Source organism: Ictalurus furcatus, chromosome 2, assembly GCF_023375685.1.
Source record: "Ictalurus furcatus strain D&B chromosome 2, Billie_1.0, whole genome shotgun sequence".
NCBI classification, from domain to species: Eukaryota; Metazoa; Chordata; class Actinopteri; order Siluriformes; family Ictaluridae; genus Ictalurus; species Ictalurus furcatus.
In genome coordinates, this window is record NC_071256.1 from 5,313,537 (window position 1) to 5,329,375 (window position 15,839).

Here is a 15,839-nt window from a genome sequence, read left to right on the forward strand (position 1 = left end):
ACAAGCAGTACCCGTTAAACAACATCAGGAAGGTGACGTGCTCCGGGTTTCATTCTTGTCTTTTTTTTAACAAGTTTTGTGCAAGGCTTTCAGCCGGAGCTGCCATCTTACATTCGTCTTACTTTGTCTGTCATTTTGTTGAAGCAGAGAAGCCACAAAGGTCATGCGAAGAGGTGCAGGCGAGCAGGAAGAAGGAGACTGAGCGAGAGCTGAGCGAGTGCGTGTCCGTGCTGGAGAGCAGCCTGCAGAGCGCTCTGTCCGCCATCCTGGAGGAAGAGATGAAGGCAGCGTTTGGAGAGCTGTGGCTAGAGGTGACCTTGGCTTAAACATACTGTACATACTTCACTGTTCCTGCGTATGATATGACCTCGGTTTGTTCCACCTGTTCTTTTAAATGTCTTGTTTGCACCGTATGAACAGTTTAAACAATGAAAGCTTTTTAACGTTAACGAGTTACGATTTCATGTCAGTTGCATAATGCTAACTTTGTATTTTTCAATATCAACATGCTACTCTTGCTCCTAATGTAGCTGTCGTAGTTATAAATGCAGGATGGATCGTTTTGTTTGGGGCTTGTTTGTTTTTTTCATCACAAAATCCTTAATATCCTTGTGAGCCCCCGAGTTTTAAAACGCTGCTTCAGAAGGAGCTGTAAAGCCAGATTTGTTTGTTTTTTTTACCTGCCAATAACTGTTTAATCAACTGTTTTTAACATTGATATTGAATGAAAACATAAGAGTCAAAGTAAAATACTGCTGAGCTTTTTTACAAAAATAAACAGTATTGTACTTTTTTAAATGAAATAAATATAATATATATTAACTGTCAGTAAATATTAAAGTAAATAAAATATATACGTCCAGACTGAACCAAAAAGTAACACTCCAAGTAAAAACAGAGACCTCCAAAATGACACAACAAAATTTGTCAGCCATAGTTTTTATTTTGCCTCTAGAGGCCGCTCTCGTACTGTATAAAGACAGCGGACGATACTCAGCCGCTCATGCAACAGACGCAACCAGGAAAAACTATCGGTGTGGATTTTTACCGATATCTGATAGTTCCAGCAATCTGTTATCGGTGCCGATTAATCCGTCTGCCTCTAACCTGTGGCATATCTGAGGGGGACCCCATTACTTGGTGTCATTTTTTCCCTGAATATTCTTTCAGCCTGAGTTTGGCACTACGCAGAAATTGTCTGAATTGTATTCCCCTTTAATTGCCGTAACCAATGACTCTTTGTGTGGCAAGTCTGCAGAAGAAAAGCAGGATAAACAATTTCAGAAAGTTGAGTGCTCACTAAAAGCAGTTGTTTCCCAATTTTATCCCCAGTTCGCTCTTGACAATTCCCACCTACTTGATAACGTTCTATCATGTGAGAGCTACCAACCAGAGATGGTGAAGGCCAACACACACTTTCTCTGAGACCCATAAAGTCAGCCAAACTGTATCTATTCAAACTTGTGTAACAAACTATAAAGGATGTGCTGTTTGCCCTCTTCCGCATACATGACTTCACAAATGCTCACGATTGGCTAGTGTCATTATGATTGACATTATGATTGACAGAGAGACAGTAATGCCATTCCTATTAATAAAGCTTAATGCACCATGATCCATCCTTGGTGCTTGGCCCCCATCATGATCGCTCGCATCTACAGAGAAAGGTGCTGACAGTCCTGAGTTTTTATCTGTGTAGAATTTAACTCTGAATCGAGTGATTAATATCTACTGTGTAGGTGTGTATGTGTGTGTTTATGTGGAGTTAGTGTATTAGTCCTGGTTTTGCTCATCTCTTTTGTGGTAGCATGACTGTGCATTCCTTCCTCAGTCTCCTTGGCTGGGAGCCATGTCTGAAAAAGCAAGCGAGGGAGAGAAGGCGGGAGGGAAAGAGGAGAAAGTGAAAAAGGGCATTGTAAAAGTTTGTAGAGGAGTGGAAAAGTACTAGTCTGTCTGTTTGTTGCCAAGCTCGAGTGTGTGTGAGTTAGTGGGGGTGGCTATATCTTTGTATGACCTCTAAAGAGTGTGTGTGTGTGGTTGTATGTGTATATAAGTGTGTGTTTGTCTATAAAGACCTTTCATTAGCGGCAGTTCTCACAATGTCCATAGTCTCTTTGATTTTTTTCCACTCTTGCAGGTTTGTATACAACAGTGTACAAACGGTACATACGCTAATAGTGTGTAGAGACTTGCTGCATTTTAAGTAGGGGACGAGCTGAAAAAAAGAGTTATACAAGCATACCGCTTTAATCACGTTCTGTTTAATCCTTCTGATAAATGTTTCTCATTAGACGATTCAGTACCGTAAAATCCTCCTCAGCTGCAGCGTGCTGCATTTTATTTACATTGACAAATCAGTTTTTGCTCTTTGTAGCCACTCGCTTTGTTCGATGGGTAGCTAAGAACCTCCTAAAGCTCGGAGCTTTAAAGCTTGTCGTTGGTCAGCTCTCAGAAGCAGACCCAGTCCTAGTCAACCCTAGCCCTGATTACAGAAGAACACACACCTACAGCTGAACGTTTACATACACCTAGGCTGAAGATAATCAATCTCGGGTTTTCGAAACACATTTCTTTTGGCAGGATCATTTTCAGGTAATATTAAAACACTCGATCAGACACAGCTTTAATTCTCAATATCAGAATTCCAGTGGGGTTTTTTCACCGAACCATGCCCTGAATAAATTTCTTTCCTTGTTGTAACATTCAGCTAGAAAGCATTTAATCATTTCCTTATTCACTATATCAAGCTTTTTAAATCCCAAATGGAAATATTTTGTACTATGTTGTCTATTTTGAATATATTACATAGATACATATATACAGTACTTAGCGTAAACGAGTACACTCCCAATGAAAATTAAGATTTTTATCTATTTCTCAGTGAACAATTAGCTGAATTTGTTAGGATAAGAAAATAATAAATTTTATTCAAACGAGGTGTTGCAAAAACAAATACACCCTTCAAAAACTTTTACCAAATCTAATATTTTGTATGGCCTCCATGATTTTTCAGAACTCCCCTGGGTGTTCTGTTGGGTTGAGGTCAGGTGACATACTTGGCCACTGAATCCCTTTCTTCCTCAGAAATGCAGCAGTGGCCTTGGATGTATGTTTTGGGTTATTATTATGTTGAAAGAGTGTCCGGCGACCCAGGGTGCGTAGCGATGGTAGCATCTTCTCTTACAGTACATCTGTGAATTCATGATGCCATCAATGAAGTGCAATTCCCCGACACCTGCAGCACTCGTACAACCCCACAGATGATGATGGGCTTGATGATTGCTTACTGAAATCTCAAGCCAGCACTTGTGTGTGTCTTGATGTGTGTAGACGTGTCAGTGGAACAGAGCTCCGTTCTGAACGCGGTTTCCATGGCCGAGGAGCTTCTTACATCGCTGCGCTGCAGGTCTCCATACAGCGGCCGTGTAGACTCGGCCCTCTCCTGCCTCAAGACCTTACAGCAGAGACTGCAGGTGAGTCCCAACACACTCGCTTATTCATAACGCAGCCTCCGTGATCGTGTTTCTCTGTCTGCGTCCAGGAGCAACACGATCAACATAGTATTTCTGTGTTATTTTATATATGTTAGTATTTTCTAATATATTACTCTGAACAGTGTGCTTAGTGAAGATGCGTTCAGAAATAGGAAAAGTGTACAGCGTGGAATGTGTTTTGATTGGTTCGTGTGTTGGTTTATCCCGAAAGAAAGAAAAAGAATTCAGATTTCAGTCGTTCGTAGATTGTGTGGAGGAGGAGTTGGCACCGATCACAAACACCGAGAAGCAATGAGATCTTTTCTGAGTACGATTTTTCTAGAAAAGAAAGTCGTGAACTTTGAGGCAGTAACAGTAGCCCTGCTTTGCGTTAGGCTGCATCACACTAGTATCCTGTAGTTGATTATTTTCCTTTAACAGCACATGCCCTGTTGTGTTTTTTTTTTCTTATGCTTCGTCAAGCCTAAAGTTTAAAGCATGAAGTGTTTCTCTCCAGTGATTACCACCACTCCACACTTTCTCTCACACTTCAGCCCTGCTGTGGGAGTTCACACTTACATTGTAGACACGTTTGGGACCAAACTTGTTAGCTTTGCAAATGAAGTAAAGTGTAAAGAGAAATAACTGTGTGTGTGTGTGTGTGTGTGTGTGTGTTGTGTTGTGTTCAGCCTCAGAAATCCCCAGTAGATGACAGAAGTGGTGACACTCTAATGGCCGATGCTGTTCAGGATGTAGCTCCGCCTCTGCATGCTTCTCATCAGGAAGTGTGGGCTTTGTTCGAGAGCATCTGGAACAATGTGTGCCATGTCAGGTGCCACCTTTATTTTCTGATTGCGATGTCTGAAGTCTTGTTAACTCTTTCATGCATAGGGTTTCACATTTCGATATATAATATGTAAATTAACATTTAAAAACTTTCACTGTATCCGTATCCGACCTTGTGCTCTCTCTATCTATCTATCTATCTCTCTCTCTATCTCTCTATCTCTCTCTCTCTCTCTCTCTCTCTCTCTCTCTCTCTCTCCATTTCTCCATTAGCTCGGCTGTGTTCTCAGCACTGCACTTTTCTCCAGGCTCAGCGGGTTCAGTAGAGCCACGCTCCACGCCGCCTCCCCAGGATGGCCTCAGCTGCCTCCACAGGCTCAATACTGCTCTTGAGCAGCTGCTGGAGGCCTTTCAGAGGTACTAAAACATCCTTCGACGCTTTATCGGCACACGACTCTACCTAAACAGCCACCTAATAAGTTTGTGCATGTGTTAAGTGATTATTTTATTATAATTAAACAACGGAGATTGAGCTTGGTTAGTAAGTGGGCTGAAACTAGATATAAACTCTTTTTATAATTGCATCTATTTAAATTTTGCCTTTAAACTGTGCACTAAAAAGCGGTCTTATGTTAAATCAAAAACATCCGTTCGAGCACATATGTTTACAAGTTTGCATCCAAAAGTTTACACCCCACTGGTTCTTGATGTATCATGTTGCCTTCTTGAGCACCAGTGAATGTTTGCACCTTCTGTAATAGTCCTGTACGAGTCCTTCAGTTGTCCTCAGTGTGAAAAGATAGATCTGAACATCATATAGTCGCTGTTGGAAAGGGCTCAAACATGCAGAAGATGCTGGAAAAGTAAAGAATGTGCAGGACCTGGAGGATTTTTCTGAAGAACAGTGGGCAGTTTAACTGCTCAGGACAAACAAGGGACTCATGAACAACTATCACAAAACATAAAAACAGCCGTGGATCATCCAGGTAACAACACAAAGTATTAATAATCAAGCGTACATAAACTTTTAAACTGGTTCATTTGTGTAAATTGAGTTATTATTGTGTCTTGTGGATTATATGTACACATCGGTTATGTGAAATAGATTATTCAGCGCAGGACTAAATAAAAAACTAAGTGTGATTTTTATGATCCCGCTTACTTTTTAAAAATGATTAACGTTTTGCAGATTCTGCAATTTAGGAGGGAAACTGTATGTTTTCCGTATATTCAAGGATCTACTACTATATAGTTACATTTAATGTCCTGCGAAAGCAAGTTACTTCCTGTTATCACTTACAGTACAGAGTTATTACTATAGAAACGATAATGTATTAGAATGAGTGCGTTAATATAAACGTATTGTTTATTTTACAGGCAGAACTACTGTCAGAGTCATGCTTTTATAGAAAATTAATCCGCACCTTGTGGTATAAAAAGGAGTTAATAAAGCTCAGTGTACATACAGCTGTAAAGAGATGTATTCCTCAGACTGTCATAGAAATATTATAAAAGTCAGGATACCCATTAGGTGAGACCTGGCTTGTCCTGGCATGTCCGGATCGTTCTTTCAGAAGCTGGCGAGAGACACCGAGGTTTTGGCTCATGAGCAGTTAGGGGGATGTTGTGCAGTGCCTTGGGGAGTACAGCTCATAACGAATTCCATCATCCAGTGTCCCTTATCTAATCTCCTTTTGTCAAAGGAAGCACAAGTTCTCAAGAAATTTCAGGCGTCTTGTTCAGGAATGTTCCATGGAAGTCTACATTGATGCTAGATAGCTGATTTGTACTGTATATAGCGGTTAGCATGTTTTCCTCGCACCTCCGGGGTTGGGGGTTTGCGTGGACTTTGCATGTTCTCCCCGTGATTTGGGGGCTTCCTCTGCGTATTCCGGTTTCCTCCCCCTGTTGGTGTTTCCAAATTGTCCATAGTGTGTAAAGTGGTGTGTGAATGTGTGTGCGATTGAGCCCTGCGATGATTTGGCACCCCGTCCTGGGTGTCCCCCGTCCTGTGCCCCGAGCCTCCTGGGATCAGCTCCAGGGTTCCCTCGACCCTGTGCAGGATGAGCGGTGCGGAAAGATAGACGGATTGAGAGTTGAGAGCTGGAAAGGAGTGGAGAAAAGGGTGTAGCAGCAGATTTGTTGCAGTTACCATGGATATGGTTAGACTAATGTTCATGTGCTGGAAGCAGAGATGACTCATTAGACAGGCACATGAACACTTCGTTCGGTTCACACTGTCCTCTCTGAAACAAAGCAGAGCCGAAGTACAATGCAGAAGTGCCTCTCCACTCTTCCATCTCCCCCTCATCCATATCTCCTGAGTGGCCTTTTAACGAAAAAGATAAAAATGAAAGAGCTGAGTAACTTTATTCCAGCTGGGGGTACGTGTCGTATCTGAAGATTGAAAAGTGTCAACAGAAATGAAGGAAATAGCCAGATCCGTTGTATAGCAACCTGTAGCAGATCTCTGAGTGCGAGAGGTCCAGAAACACTTTCATTTCAAACATTACACCCATAAATCTCAGAGTTAAATAGATTTAACTGGAAGACAGAATAACAACCTGCAGCACAAACATTAAGCTTTAATGATTCCACACAACTGAGCACGGTGTTAAGAATGAATGTCCCAGTGTAATAAGGGAATCTAGTTTCAGCCTCCTCTGAAGTCTATAAATCAATATAGGTTTATAATGCACACACACACACACACACACACACACACACACACACACACACACACACCTTAAGACATTTTTCAAATCATGAATGCAGCTGCCTGTTTGCCTTTAAGTGTGTTATGCCATCAGTGAGACTTTGTGATCTAATGCATTGCTTAATTCTAGCAGTTTCATTGTTTAGGCTTTTCATAAATATTATAAAATAGGTGTTCATGGTTTATACTGATTGGATATTATGCCACTTTTGTATATAAAAGAGTATTCATCACCAGTCAAACATTAAGAAGGATCAGGAGGTACAGGCGTCTCACTTTTCATGCGTGAGTTCGTGTGTTTAGATTAGATTAGATTGGATTAGATTAGATTATTGTCATTGAGCAGAGTACAAATACAACTGTATTGTATTCGTATCACGATGTATTATATGAGCTTTTTGTTTACACAGTACACCACTAATGGGGGAAAATGTACTCAGAAGTCGCTGTAGTTAGTTCTGTTGAGAAAATAAGATTAATATCGAAACAGTCAGTTTCACAGTGCTGGCGTGTTCGTGAGCCTGACGAGGAGCGTGCGCTTTAATGGTGTGTATGTTGGGTGGAAAAAAAAACAAACAAACAAAAAAAAACCTGCTCTGTGTTTCAGATCGCTTCCATGGAACCACACTTCACTGCCAAGGACCTGTTTGAGTGCCTCTCTCACCAGGAGTACAGGTTACTTACGTGAGCACACACACCCCATTTGTTTTTTTTGTTTTTTTTTTTGCACCGTTGGACACTGTCGTTTCAATGAAAGGCACATCAATGCCCTGTCCAAGCCTCAATTCCTCTAAGTGCTGATACAAACGCACATCTTTCGTAGGCATGTGGGCATTGAATGAGTCAGCGGAGTTCTTCAACTTTCCTGTCTGTAATTTCCCATAAACTACAGCATGATCTGAATTCCTGGAAGGCCATGTAACGTTTCAGTTTGTTCAGATGATCAGGATTATTAGGGGTTTGTTGTAAATATAATACTTCTCAGCATTGAGTTCCAGGTTCCAGAGGAGGATGTTAGCTAAGATGGCGTCTATCATGAGCAATTCCTCTCACCCCCTGTATGAGATACTGGGGTCCCTGAGCAGCTCCTTCAGCAGCAGACTGCTGCACCCTCAGTGCAAGAAAGCGCACTATCGCAGGTCCTTCATCCCTACAGCAGTCAGACTCTTTAATACAAAAAACAACATAATGTAGCAATGCTAGCTGGTTTTTTTTTTTTTTTTTCGTGCATCATCAACCCACACATTATTATTATTTGTTGCTCACCCCTCTATTGTTAACTGCACAATAATCCATTTATCCACTCATGTATATAAACAAGGTGTTACACATCTGTATATATTCAAATTTGTATTCATCTGTACATACACTGAGGTGTCCATAGTGTACATATTACCATTATTATTATTTTTTACTACTTTAATTCTTATTCTTCTATTCCTATTGTATATATTGTTTTAGATACTTTATTTCAATTCTATTCATATTTAATGTGTATTCTTTCCTATCTGTTTTTTGTGTAATTGAGCTGCTGTAACGAGGGAATTTCCCCAGTGTGGGATCAGTAAAGGTTATCTAATCTTATCTTATAATCTGTTGTTGATCGATAGATAGATTTTTTTTTTTTTTTTGCTTTTGTGTTTTTGTACTTTTCTAAAATTACTTTTCATAACTTTTTAATGATTTTTTTAATGACTTTTATAAAACTTATATAACGGACAGGTATTTTTTTGCAAAAAAAAAAAAAAGTCGCTAAAAGGGTCTGAAAAGTCGCTGAGTTGGCAACACTGGTCTGCACTGACAGCTAGATAAAAGGAAGGCTAAGCTCCGCCTCTACACAGCAAAAAAGAAAATACAGAGGGAGAGGGAACGCGGGGTTTTTCATTTACGCACATTCTATTTGAAAAGCAGTAAAATACACAGAGAACCCAAATGATGCCCTCTGTGGGTTTTTTTTGTTTTGTTTTTTGCTTGCACTCCCCTTCCGATCTTAAGGCGCGCCCCCCTGGTTGTGAAAAACTGATTTATAGTACTTCTTTGTGAATTGTATTCAAAACATTGACTCTATTGTAATTTCTATCGTTATCATATGTAAAAGAGTTTGAACAATTCTAATGTCATGTTCAGATATGTAGCCTAATCCCGAAGCAGACGTTACCATTTCCGAGCCGTCAATAACATCAGGAATCTGAGGAGGAGTGAAGAAGAGCGTAGATGATAGTTGGTCATGAGGATGTGTGAGAAACGCGTTCAGAATCGTCCCCAGTGCAGGCTGGGAACATTTTGTAGAAATCTTTGATTAGTAACCTTGGTTTGGAAAATTCGTTTCGTGAACCGCAGGTGTTCTTTAACTAGGCTCTGGCACCGCGGAGGGTTTCGTCATGCGATACCAAAACACAAGCACGAACACGCTGACACATTGTTCACCTCCATTCTGAACGACCTTGTGTGACCGGATCCGAGCAGTTAAGCTTCTGCACTAGAATAATAACCTTTGTAGCGTTTTCGCAAGCCTCCTTTCCTCAAAGGTGATGAGCATAAAAACCTCGCCAGCAACGTAAACGCCCCGGTAAATGTCTCATACGTCTTTGCTCTCGCACGCTGCGTAAACCTACACTTCTGAATCGCACATCCTGTCTTGACGACCTTGTCGTGTGCGGCAAGCGCTTTGTCCGAGCTGACTGATATTTAACACCGCAAAACACACACTCGATGCCGCAACGTCTCTCTGTTTGTAATTATTAACCTGCTCTTAGCCTGTTACATAACACCCATTCTGCAGCGAGTACCGAGGTCATGACTTTGTCATTGTGAGAATCAGTGCGGCAGGTGTACATTATTACCAAAGGCAACGAGATGGCAAACATCTCACACCGCTCACATGGTAGCAGTCTGATGTTTACCACAAAGAGCTTATCATACAGCTGGCTCTCTGATGTCAGAGTCCCATGTTCAGTGAGCCATTGATGCACATAAAGTCCCATCGTCCTTCACATTTTTCTCGCCACAATTTGGTCACCTTCCACCTAAGGAGAGCACGCTCTCACCGATCATACAACCAACCAATGAGGGTGAAGGCTTAATATGTGCTTCCTCTAAGCCACCGTATCATCTTCTGCTCATGCTGAGTCGTAGGGATGTTCAGCACATTCGGAGGAAAGCGCCTCCTATCTGCCCTCTTCCACATACAAGAGTTCACAGACGCCCGTGATTGGCTAGTGTCTCTGAGTATACCATTCCTCTCACCTGGTACCTCTCACGGTAAATTTTTCTGTCTTGGCTCCTGACGATTTATTTGCTGTTTACAATGTGGGAAGTCATTAAAAAAAAATAATAATCTGAATTGGTCTACAGTGTAAATGCAGCCTCAGATCATGACAAGCAAATGTAATGTAAATGTCTGGTATAAGCGCGTCTTTGTGATTCTCAGAAAATGGGTGCGTGTTCCCTCTCTCCGCTGGAGAGTGCCAGCCTCGGGTACGCTGACAGAAGGCTGAGTGCACTAGGAATAATTTAGTGAATGTTATATTTATCCACTCCACTCAGCAGGAGATGACAGAGCGGTGTCCGGAGACCGCCGCCGGAGGTCGAGAACACAAAGCTTTTTTCTAGACGAGTGCAGTCCATTTGATGTTTGACCAAGTGCACAGGCATTTTTCCATTTTTTCCCGCTCCTGCTCTTTATTAGGCGAGCAATTTAGTCTGGACGTTGAGGGCATTGCTGAAGCTTCGGTGTATTCTGTGAAAGTGGAGCTCGTGCTGGCCGTGTATGTGTCTAGCGGTGATATTCTTGTGTGTGGTCACCATGGCAGCCGAGCGGGTCTAACGATGAGTGTTACATCGCTGAAGCATCCGACCTGCACTTTTTAGTTGGTGGAGGAATTTCCTCTTAGAAAGACTTTTATATGGATAGTAAGTGTTTGATTTAGTGTAGGTGTATACTGGGGATAGGATTTGCATAAACTTAAAGACATTTTGCTATTCTTCAGTAATAATCATTAAGAAAGCTTTAGTCAAAGGAGTATGGACAGTAACACTGAAGCCAAGGTCTTGTATTTCTCAGTATGTGAAGGACATGTGTACACTGTACGAATATCAACCAATAAGAATAAAGTATAGATTAAAGTGCAACAATGAGAACACTATTACGAGTTTACGTTAGTTTGTTAGCATGTAAGTGAAATGAGGTCAGAGAAGAATGGTCAGACTTGGTCAAGTTAGCAGGAAGGCTATGTTAACTCAAACAAACACTCTGTGCAACCACGGTGCGTAGAAAAGCATCTCAGAATGAAAACTTGAGGCGGACGGGCTACATACACTAACACAAATAATCAGCTATAACATTAAAACCAGTGACAGGTGACATGAATAACGTTGATTATCTCGTTACAATGGCACCTGTGAAGGGGTGGGATATATTTATTAGGCAGCAAGTGAACAGTCGGTTCTCGAAGTTGATGTGTTGGAAGAAGGAAAAATGGGCAAGCGTAAACTTTGACAAGGGCCAAATTGTTATGTCTAGACGACTGGATCAGAGCGTCTCCAAAACAGCAGGTCTTGTTGGGTGTTCACGGTATGCAGTGGTTAGTGCCTACTAAAAGTGCTCCAAGGAAGGACAACCGGTGAACCGGCGACAGGGTCATGGGCGCACAATGCTCGTTGATGTGCGTGAGAACCGAAGGCTAGCCCGTCTGGTCCGACTCGGCCTCCAAATCCATCAGATCTCAATCCGATCGACAAACATGTCCGATCCATGGAGGCCCCACTTAAAGATACCACAGCACACCTTGAGAGGTCTTCAGGAGTCTGTGCTCGACGGCTCAGAGCCGTTTTGGTGGCACAAGCGGGGCCTACACAATATTAGGCAGGTGGTTTTAATGTTATGGCTGATTGGTGTATTATAATATTAATATTAATAATAATAAGTGAATGCTGAGTCATTTTTTCAGTAAATTGTTAGTGGACTTGCTCTCATTTTCTACCCAAAAAGCAGATCATTTATTATCCGTGATGTACAATATGCTGCACTCCAGACTTGTTTGTGTCCTGTCGCATAACTGATGTCAACCCTTCAACTGCATCCACTAGTACTGTGTCGTCATCTTGCTTTTTGCATGAGCATTTAACAGTGAAATTCTCAGCGACTCTGGAGAGTGACGGCATCACTGTATGAGCGTGCGTCATGTCCTCTCTGTATTCGACACGCAGTGTGTCTGTGGTTTGTGGTGTGTGTACCCTTGTGCTGCAATTCGTCTTCACGTCTCCCTCGCAGCCCAGTCCGTGTTTATAGACACACTGCAGGAAACGCGGTCTCTACACCGTTTCAGCCTGCCCTTTTTTTCTATTTTTCTGCTACGGACAGCAGTTACATAAACGGGCATGAAGGGAAAAAATAAGCGCTCTGAATTCCTCCTCCGTTTTTTTTTTTCTTTCGGTTATGTAACATTGAACAGTGAACAGAAAGCTCGTTGCTGGAGGGAGTGAAAGAGGAACGGATCTGCAGGTCGAAGCTGATTACATGAGCAGCTTATAACGTTCGAACTCGCACTTTTCTGTTACACCACTCGAGAGCCAGATGAACACCGATATATCTTAAAACCCCCATCAGAATCTGCTCAAGAACACGGCATCCTATCACCGTCTTCCTGCTTTTCCTGCTAATGCTGCTCTCCCGTGTGATTGACAACAACAGCTTGTAATAAATAAGTGTTTGTGCCTAATGCAGATTCCCTAATTAGTCAGCCTGTCGGAGTCTTCACTCTGACTCAGCCACTTCCTCTGTAAGAACGAGCAGTTTCCTGTTTGCGAGTTGGTGGTGCGGAACAGAAATCTCCACCGAGTTGCGTCCGGGTGGAAAATGTCACAGCCCATATCCTTATCTGTAATTGCAAGAATACTTTGTGTCCAGAGGCGGTTTAGAGTCCTCGCTGAAAACGCTTTATCCATTGGAACATGCTGTACAGAAATGAGAATTAGTATTGCAGTATTACAATACACACCTCCTTATTAGTATACTGAATATCATGATGCCATTTGGTGTGGCCTACAGCCCTGCATCATTGTTCAGTAGTCATGGAGGGGCATTCTTCATTACTGCTATAGTTTACCATTAGACTCAAGAGTTGTTTTTTTTACTGCCCATTCAAAACCAAGATCCAAACAGGAACCGACAGGACCTTTGTCTGTTCTTGCGTTTGTTATTGTCTCTATTCCTCGCATTTTTCTTTACAGTACCCTTGGGTACCCTGATTATTGTTGATGATGTTCATGTTCTTCTTAATCTTTTTCTGTTATTGTTAATGTTATTGCTGTTGTTGATGTTATTGTAACCGTTGATGAAATTAAGGCTTAAGATATGGTAAATGGTCTGCACTTATATAGTGCTTTTATCCAAAGCGCTTTACACTGTGGATCATTCACCCATTCACACACTCACACACCAATGGTAGCAGAGCTGCCATGCAAGGCACTAACTTGCGGTTCAGTGTCTTGCCCAAGGACACTTCGGCATGTGGAGTAATGCGGGCCGGCAATCAAACCGCCAACGCTACGATTAGTGGACAACCCGCTCTACCACCTGAGCCACAGCCGCCCCTGTGTCATATTCCTGAAAAGTATCGTTTACCAAATCCACTGATGATCTCACTAACTCTAGTGAATGTTTCGATGCAGGATGTGGAATTTTACGAGGCGAACACAGACAAGTGGACTGATACATACAGTGAAACGTCCCAGTGCATGCATGCATGCATATGTGTGTGTGTGTGTGTGTATATAAATAAAAACACTCTTGGTGCTTATTGCCGCTCAGCCAGTCAACTGAGTGGACTGGAACTAACTGTTGTATAATAGTAAATAGCTACATACCTGGAAGTTGTCCTTTTTTTTCTTTTTTTTTTTTTTACACAACTGCAATGAGATGAGATTCTCTCTGCTGCCACAATTCAACAAACTACTCTTCTTTCAAATCCCATTATTTGTTTACGTTTCGCACATCGTAATTTTCACTACCGTATTTAGAGCTGTATTTGTATCATCCTAAGCCATTCTGCTATCTGTGGATTTTAGAAGAGTGTCGTAGCTTTAGATGAGTTACAATGAAGTTAAAGGTTACATTTATGTGTGTGTGTGTGTGTGTGTGTGTGTGTGTGTGTGTGTGTGTCTTCAGGGAGAAGCTCTGTATAGGAGGAGCGCAGCTGATGGAACTGAGAGAGAACCTGCACCGCTGTGCAGCCGCTGTGTGCGGTACGAATACCTACCATCAGCAAACGGCTTCGCACTGACAACAACGTAATCACGTCGCAGTTGATCTGGCCCAGCCAGGTACTTATTATTCAGCTGGCTAATACTGAATACTAATTCAATATTTACATGCGAGATGTGAACCAAAACCTCATGATCTGATGGCATACTTCTGGTTATGTTCGTTTGGGTACTTGAGGACCAGATTTTAGCATTAAATCTGATCTCTACACCTAATGAATGCTGTTAGTTGTGTATGAGCTAGTAAATTGCAGAAAAATTGGTTTCTCATTTTAGATATTGTTTGGGGGTTTTTTTTCCCCCCCCAAAGTATACGACCATTCTGCTGTGAATGCAGGATGTTTTTTGGTTGTTTAAATGTTTTTGTCAATAGGCTCAGGAACCTACCTCAGAATAAATAAGGTGCTGAATACAGCCATGTCTAGAGCCTAAAAACCTTAAACTTGGCCAATAATAATTAATTATCCAAATCTACTGGGGAACATTCATTCATTCATTCATTCATTCTTTTATGTTGCCTGGTGAGCGTTTAGCATTTGTTGAGAACGGGTTATTTTTTATGACAAATGCATTTTATATTGATTTAAAAAACGCTGTCAGTAAATATATATTTATTCCTGAGTCATTTGTGTCATGTCATGTCACGTTCTTGGCGTTTCCGTACCCCTTCCGTTTGAGGAAGTTATTATTGCCGGTCATTGGCGACTCAGACACCGCACTGCCAACTCTAAAAGGATCAGGACGGGAAGCGGAAGACGACACCGACTCTCGTTAACACAGTTAAGATCTCTGACACAACTGCAAGTCGAGGTCATGACAGGATTTGGCTTTGTGTGTTTTGTTGTAGGCAGATCGCACTCAGAGCAAGAGTCGGGCAATGAAAGACCTTGAACTGTAAAGTTTCGAATGTAAATAACGTGAGTGACTGTATGGGTTTACAGTGTAAATTCAGAACTTAGAAACTCTATCAAAAATGTCTGCCTGAATGGGAGCTCTAATTCTAAAAATGTTCATTTTTAAATAAGTTACTGATGACAATAAGCAGCAAATGAATAGATATAAAAGAATAACCTACACTACATGATATTTGAGCACATTTTTTCCCCCAAAAAAAGGCTAAATATTGATTTTGTGTAACCTTGATATCATATGGAAGAATGTTTGGCTCATAACGTTGAAAGCTCTGCCTACAGCCGAATCGGAACCTCCTGGCAGAGGCAAACAGGCTGAAATATCCAGATCCTTAGAAATGTACTGTACAGGTGCATCTCTAAAAATTCCAATATCGTGGAAAAGTCTTACCCCCCCATAATTTACTTAAAAAAGCAGAGCTCTCATATATTTTAGCTTCATTACGCATTGTTTTAAATCTCGATGATTACAGCTTACAGCTCATGGAAATCAAAAATCCAGTCTCTCAAAATGGTAGAACGAACCCCCATCCCCAAAACATCCCTGAAGAGTCACTGGTCCACCTTAACGTTTACAGAGAACCACATGATTTTCCTCCTACGCCGTCCCCATTTGTCTGCAACACAAAAATCTTTAATGGTTTCCTCGGTTGTGAAGCTCTCAGTTTAGGTTCTTCATTTTAAGTGATG

General features: G+C 41.6%; 1 protein-coding gene across 4 annotated transcripts; it reads left to right on the forward strand.

Moving 5' to 3' along the window:
- Positions 1 to 105: 105 nt before the first annotated feature.
- Positions 106 to 15,223, forward strand: LOC128620194 (transcriptional protein SWT1-like). 4 transcript variants are annotated; one of them, XM_053644946.1, is made up of 5 exons: positions 106 to 311; positions 3,331 to 3,473; positions 4,163 to 4,305; positions 4,533 to 4,676; positions 7,583 to 7,769. In XM_053644946.1, exons 2-5 carry the CDS (start codon positions 3,372 to 3,374, stop codon positions 7,767 to 7,769), a joined length of 576 nt encoding a protein of 191 aa, XP_053500921.1. In that variant the 5' UTR covers positions 106 to 311; positions 3,331 to 3,371. The 4 variants fall into 4 exon arrangements, with proteins under 4 accessions (XP_053500921.1, XP_053500913.1, XP_053500930.1 ...); XM_053644955.1 differs by lacking the exon at positions 106 to 311 and adding an exon at positions 14,144 to 15,223 and having other exon boundaries at positions 3,257 to 3,473; positions 7,583 to 7,659; XM_053644964.1 differs by lacking the exon at positions 106 to 311 and adding an exon at positions 14,144 to 15,223 and having other exon boundaries at positions 3,262 to 3,473; positions 7,583 to 7,650.
- The last annotated feature ends 616 nt before the right edge of the window (positions 15,224 to 15,839 follow it).

Coding starts and splice junctions, on each gene's coding strand:
- LOC128620194 (XM_053644938.1), top strand. CDS start 3,321: ATGTGTGTAGACGTGTCAGTGGAACAGAGCTCCGTTCTGAACGCGGTT. Junction 3,474..4,162: donor CCTTACAGCAGAGACTGCAG/GTGAGTCCCAAC, acceptor TGTTGTGTTCAG/CCTCAGAAATCCCCAGTAGA. Junction 4,677..7,582: donor CTGCTGGAGGCCTTTCAGAG/GTACTAAAACAT, acceptor TCTGTGTTTCAG/ATCGCTTCCATGGAACCACA.